This window comes from Arachis hypogaea, chromosome 19 (assembly GCF_003086295.3).
Source record: "Arachis hypogaea cultivar Tifrunner chromosome 19, arahy.Tifrunner.gnm2.J5K5, whole genome shotgun sequence".
Lineage (NCBI taxonomy): Eukaryota > Viridiplantae > Streptophyta > Magnoliopsida > Fabales > Fabaceae > Arachis > Arachis hypogaea.
In genome coordinates this window covers 142,539,703-142,546,711 of record NC_092054.1, presented here as the reverse complement: position 1 = coordinate 142,546,711, position 7,009 = coordinate 142,539,703, and the positions used below count along the sequence as shown (strand labels likewise).

At 28.6% G+C, this 7,009-nt stretch overlaps 1 protein-coding gene across 1 annotated transcript; it reads left to right on the top strand.

Annotated features, from left to right (window-relative positions):
• The first annotated feature begins 2,441 nt into the window (after positions 1-2,441).
• LOC112776973 (transcription factor HHO3) lies at positions 2,442-4,483 on the top strand. Its single transcript, XM_025821249.3, has 5 exons — positions 2,442-2,763; positions 2,823-3,127; positions 3,197-3,461; positions 3,675-3,751; positions 3,853-4,483. Exons 1-5 carry the CDS (start codon positions 2,643-2,645, stop codon positions 4,213-4,215), a joined length of 1,131 nt encoding a protein of 376 aa, XP_025677034.1. The 5' UTR covers positions 2,442-2,642; the 3' UTR covers positions 4,216-4,483.
• The last annotated feature ends 2,526 nt before the right edge of the window (positions 4,484-7,009 follow it).

The following is a 7,009-nucleotide window of genomic DNA, read 5'->3' as shown; positions in this document are numbered from 1 at the left end:
TTTTCTACCAAACGTTACCTAAGAGATCAATTGAATCTTTCATATATATCTTTACTCAACTAATTAATAAATTACTACTTACAACAATTTCTAGCTACTTGTATATAAAGATAAAGATAAATTGAGTGCAATCGAATCAAACTTAGTTTAACCTGGATCTATAAAAATTAAAACCAACTTATTCACAATTAAATTGAACCTAATTGTAAAATTTAATCCCATCTCGCTAAAAACTCACAAGTTGATTATATAAAATGAATATAATTTATTAATTTATATACATTGTAACTTATATATAAACTATAATGTATAAATATCATTATAAGTTAAAAATATAAAATAAATAATACATATATATAATTGAGCCAACTAATTGAGTTTATTCAAGTTTAAGTATAACTCATTTAATATATGAGCTGAAATTTAGATTCAAAATAAATTTACATATTCATATGTTCAACTTATCGAATTAAAAACAAGTTAAACTTAAATCATTTTATGAATCATCAATTCTACTCACTTTTAATTCTGACTGCACGCACATAAATATTATGTAGTTAATTAAAATCGTAAAAAAAATCAATTTAATTCATAATTCAAAAATAAAAATAATTGAAAATCAAAATTTTCACCAAACAATCAACTAATATTTCTTTATCATTTTAAATTTCTCTTTCCTTCACTTAATCTTTAGTCATCCACTACTTTTTGGTTAATTATTAGTAAAAAAAGGTTAATTTTCTAATAAAATCGTTATATTCAAAAGCTAAACTGAATATATTTAAAAACAAAACTAATAATTATCAAATAAAAATTCAAAGAACTAAATTGATGAGTATTCTCTTTCAAACCAGCCGAAAGTTTCTTATATAAAAATTTGAAATTATCAATTTTCATTCTGTGTGTATATCTCCTATTCTCAGGTGGAATGCAAAGTATTTTTACATATACATATTGAAGAGCTTTAATAGGAAATATCTCCATTTTAGGATCACAAGAGATCCATAATCTTTATAAAAATGGTATTTCTTTTGTTAGATGATCATGCTATAGTTTCGCATTTAACTCATTTTCTGGTAAGACTATTGCATCAAGATAATTGTTCTGGATAAATTTGTTTTATAATAATGTTTGATTAGATTTTGAGGGAAAAAAAAGGTTGAGTAAATTTGTTTTCTCTTTCTTTTAACCTTATAATTATTATTACTGGTATTTAGTCTTACGTATAATGTTCACTAAAATAAATAATACAGTAACCGGTTCATTAAATTAAATTAATACTGAAATGAAATTCGTAGATTTTGAATCCTCTATCTGGTGCATGGAAATTGAAAGGAAGGTTATACCTAGCTTGACATAGAATAGAAGAAATAACAAGATAAAAGATTTAAAATAGAAAGGAAAGGATAGAGAACATAGTCATAGTCTTTGATCTTATCCGTTGATAAAACTCGGTGTGATTGGTAAATGGATAGGAAAAGGGTGACGCCACTGCTAGCCTACAATGAGAAAATGCAAATCAAATACCGTGGACCCCCAATATTCAACAAAAAATAAGGGGTTCTTTTAAATAAAAATTGTATATTTTTCAATTAAGTGATAATAATACAAATAATTAGGTTTTTATGTATTATTATATCTTAATTTTGTAGGCAGTCTAGTCCTATTTTGTCAGCTACGTTGTGAAATTAAAGAACAATATAATTTCGATCACATTTTGATAATAATGTCATCGAAATTAAAAAAGAAAATGTGATATATAAATAAATCAGTCATATTAATTAGTTTATTCGTTAAACGATAAAGTAAAACTAATTTATTTATGTAATATATTTTAAAATTTTGATACAATTTTTTTCTCTCAATTTTGTTACCATTTTTATTTTCAACATGATTAATTTCTACATTTTTTAATCTCTTATTAATCATGAATTATTTTAGCAAATTTAGATTACTTTTTTCAAAATAAAATCTTAAATGAAAAAATAATTAATAGCAGATCCTAATTTGTCTTTTTTAAGAAAACTCCAAATCCGGATATATAGAGTATAAGTTTTTTAAATTTCTTCTACGTTATTGATATTCTAACTCCTTTTTTTTTTCGTTTTTTTCTTTTGGATATTTTTATATAAAAAAGTTTAAAGAACTATCACTTTTATTAAAATTTGATTAATATTTAATCAACAAAAAAATAAATAATTCTACACTATTAAATATAATTTTACACCATTAAAAATACTAATAATAACTAAATTATAAAACCTACTACTTCCTAAAATTCCTCCATATATTTGTTTGGGCTCATTTTTTAAATAATTCTTAAATACCGTATACTAAAAATAAATAATAAATTACTAATTTCTAAAAAATATATTAAATATACTTTGAAAAATGTAGAATTAATTTTTTATATGTTGTAAGTTGTAAGAAGAGAAACAAAAAAAATAAAATTAGAAAATAAAAAAATAAATTAATGGGTGATAGATTCTTGTGTTGGATGCGACGGCCCGACCTCGAAATTATTCGCGAGTTGATCGCTGAGCTGTCTTCTCTTTCTCTCTCTTGGAATCCATCTCCATCTATGGTTGCCATTTTCCTTTCTCTATATATATCATCCTCATCCTGTTCCTCTTCTTTGAAGAATGCAGCGACTGAAGACTATGATGGGCTCCCGCGACTACATCCAAGCATTGGAACATGAACGCCGCAAGATTCAGGTCTTCTCCAAAGAGCTTCCTCTTTCCTTGGACCTCGTCACACAAGGTAAATTACTAATTTACCCTTTCTCCTTTCACTTGGTAAATACTAATTTCTGCGTGCAGCCATTGAAGCGTGCAGGCAGCAGTTGTCTGAGACGACGACGGAGTACAACATGAACGGACACAATTCGGAGTGTTCGGAGCAGACAACGTCAACCGACAACGGTCCTGTCTTGGAGGAGTTCATCCCAATTAAGAAGAGACCATCATCTCCACATGAAGAAGAAGAAGATGATGATGACGATGAACAACATTCCCATCATCATCGCCACAAGATCTCGAAGGATAACACTGATAAGAGGAAATCAGATTGGCTTAGATCCGTTCAGTTGTGGAATAATCCAGAACCCTCATCACCACCTCATCAGGTAAAAATTAACTATCTTTTAATTTAGCTTGTTTTGTGAAAGGATGAGGTGATGAATTGAGTTATTCAGGAGGTGAACAATAAGAAAGGCGGTGCGGTGGAAGTGAAGAGAAGTGGAAGTGGTGGTGCTTTTCAGCCATTTCACAAGGAGAAGGAGGAAAGAGTAGGTGGTGGTGGCGCCAAGGCAATTGCAAGTGATGATCTGAGACCACCGTGTTCCTCCAACAGCAGCAAGAAGGAAGAGAAAGAGGGGCAGAGGAAGCAGCGCCGTTGCTGGTCTCAGGAGTTGCACAAACGATTCTTGCAAGCCCTTCAACAACTTGGAGGCCCTGATTGTGAGAATTTATATATACATTCTTTTTCCTCTCTGTTTTTTGACGCAATTCTATCCCAAAAATGCTACTTGGACACTAGAAATTAGTTACCAAATTAGTAGCGGTGTATTTTATATAAATTAGATGTATTATTTAATTTATTTTTAGTGCATATTAATTTTTTGTGTATGCACGGCATAGTTGATTAATGGCATATATATTGATTTTTGGTAGCTGCCACACCGAAGCAAATCAGGGAGCTTATGAAAGTTGATGGCCTCACTAATGACGAAGTCAAAAGCCATTTACAGGTTTAATTTTCTGTTAATCAAAATCTATCTACTTCTGTTTTAATGTTCCTAACCGATCAAATTTTAATTCTGAAGTTTTATGTTAATGTTTAACTGAACAGAAATACCGGTTACACACTAGAAGACCTAGTGGCATAGTTCACAACAATGGCAATCCACAAACGACGCCGTTTGTCCTAGTAGGCAACATTTTTGTTCAACCGCCAGAATACGCAGCGGCCGTGGCCACGTCAGCAGATCTGGCACCTGCCGGAATATATGCGCCTGTAGCCACGCATCCTCCTCCACCTCCTCCCCGGACGGCGGCTGGTTCCACTAGAAGACCGCAGTTGAAGAAATCATCAAATCACATGCGTGAGGATCATCATCATTCACACTCGGAAGAAGATAGGGTTAATCATTCAAACTCTCCAGCTTCATCATCATCCACACACACCACCACAACTACTTCCCCTGCCTATTGATGAGTTTGATGTATGTACACAAAGTTTTGTAACCAAATTTGGTGTAGAAATTAAAATCATGTGATATTTTTGTCTTGACCTTGTTATGTTAGAAAAATGTTCTTTACTCCTATTGTATGGGAATTAAAATTTAAGTATAGAGTGGTTAATCCAAAAATAATACATAGAAAGTGACAGTTTTGTTGTTAAATAAGTCACACGACTCACACCATAATATATATTTATATTTTATATATGTTATTTCCTTAAGGGAATTGAAATTTCAAAATTTGAATTTTAGATGTGTATATATATAGTCAATGACCTTTGTTAATGTTTGGTCTACATCGTATCCAAAGTCCTATCTATGAAGATTGTGGCAAATTACTTGAAATGGGTTGTGGTGGTGGATTTAAAGCTATGAACTTTCTCATTACTCACTTCTGAATTAATCCCAGGTGATGAGTGGTCCAACTTCACGGTTTTGTCTATTTGGATGAGCAATGAATACGGTTAAGAGATGGCATTTTTTTCTTGCAATAATGTTATCCTAAGTGCTAACAATTTAATAGACAACTATGTTGACAAATAATATATTATTTATTAGGGTGTATTTTTAAAGTTTTTTATAAAATACATAATATATGTATTGAAAATAATTTTTTTAGTACAAGTTTTTTAGAGTTTTAACAAATATATTTAGTGAAGTTTTATGTATTATACTATTTTTTCATTTTACATTTATAAATTTTTTAGGATAAAATATATTTTTTGTCTTATACTTTAGATAAATTTTAATTTATTTAATTTTATCTTTAATATTTTTTATTTGTGTCAACTGTCAAAACTATCTTTAGATATTTTTAATTTTGTCTCTATCGTTTTATATAGAGTTAATATCTTTATGTAATTTTGATATAAATCGAAAATATAAAAATAAAATTGAGTTAAACTAAATATTAGAAATATTTTTGAAAAAAATTAAAAAACTATAAATATAGAGGTAAAAATATATTTTATCCTAAATTTTAAATTTTAAATCTTAATATATATTAAAAAAATAGAAAAGTGAAAGAGACATTATAATGTAAAATTGTAAATCATATCTCACATGGTTTTAGCTTTTATGCATGAATTAATTGCCCCAATATATTCATGGAAACATATGTATTCATAGTAGCTAGAAACAACATTATTAGCAGACAACAAATATCACACCAAAATTTTTGTTTCTAGTTTGATTGAGTTAATGGAATTATCTAAAAGAGCATATTGGCATTCGGGAGGAGAATCTAGCTAAGGATATCCCATAGAATATGCAATGAGCACAACCTACATAGGACACAGCAGATGTTGACATTTTTAATTTGTGAAAAAGCCAATTCCAGCTAACCGTCAAACTCAAATACTACTAACTACTATTGGTTAGTAGGGTTATATCATATGACCTGCCAAATGGTAATTGCGGATTATCAAAGGATTCCAACAAAGATTAGAGTTTGATTTCTAGCTAGGTGTGTTAAAGCTAATAAATAAGTTATTTTAAATTATTGTTTAATTTAGAAGGTGTTTGTTTCTGAATGATGAATAGCAACTTTTGTAATTTGTAGCCATCAAATAGTTATCAATGATGATTTTAATGGTGTGAGATGGGTGTGAGATCTCATCAAATGGCTCACTTTTCTTTGCTGGTTACATGCTGACCAGAATTTAACAAAGTTGTTTGCCCCTAGACTTTTCCATAATTTAAATGTATTGATACGATAAAAAAAATAAATAAAAAATTATCATGTGAATTATATTTTTTTAGTCATCATTTATAATATTATACAATATATATACCAAAATATTTTTATAAATAATTATAAAAAGATATATATACCCTTATGATTAATTTTGTCAAAAGATTCAATAAACCTTTTTTATTACTGTGACCAAATATCTTTTTAAAATAAAAAAAATTAAAATAAAATCTTAACCCAAAAATCTCAAAAAAAGAAAATCAAAATCAAATTTTCAGAAAACAAATAACAGATCATGATTCTAATATAAACACGAGTAAAGAGATCATGATTTTCTGAAAATTTCTCATCTCTTGACACTATCTAAGATTGAAATTCATCACTTCCATTGAATTTGATTCATCCGAATTCAGAATTTTTGTAGGATGGCTAATTTAATTTGTTGATGTACAGACATAGTACTCGGATCTCGTTAGCTAATTCTTAGAAACATTGTACTTTAATTTGACAGTGTCAATTAAATTAAATTCAATTTGTTCAATCTTATTTTTCTTTGAATTTATCTAATATTTGTGGCGTTGTTTATTGATCTAATCATCCATACTTTGGCGTGGAATTGCCACTATGAAAGAACAAAGCGTGTTTCTTTTTCTTTTCTTTATGAACTGGCGGTTTTTACTATTGAAACTATTCACCCTAATTAACTTTCATCCGTTCTCTTTGGTGCAAAAGGAAAAAGGTTCATGCTAACGCTATATCGACTCTATACAAAAGTGTATTTTCTAGCTGAGGGATGAATTAGAGATTCAATGGAAGTGAGGGATTTCAAAGTTAGGTGATGGAAAAATTTCTAGAAAATTATGATCTCCTCAATTGCAACAGTAGCAGATTGGAAGAGAAGATAAACAAATTTCTAATTTATTTTCTAGATATTTAATTTTGATTTTTTTTTCCTTTTTTGGGATTATTAGGTTAAGATTTGTTTTATTTTGTTATTATAAAAAATATTTTGATCATAATAATAAAAAAGATTATTGAATATTTTAACAAATTAATCATAAGGATATATATGT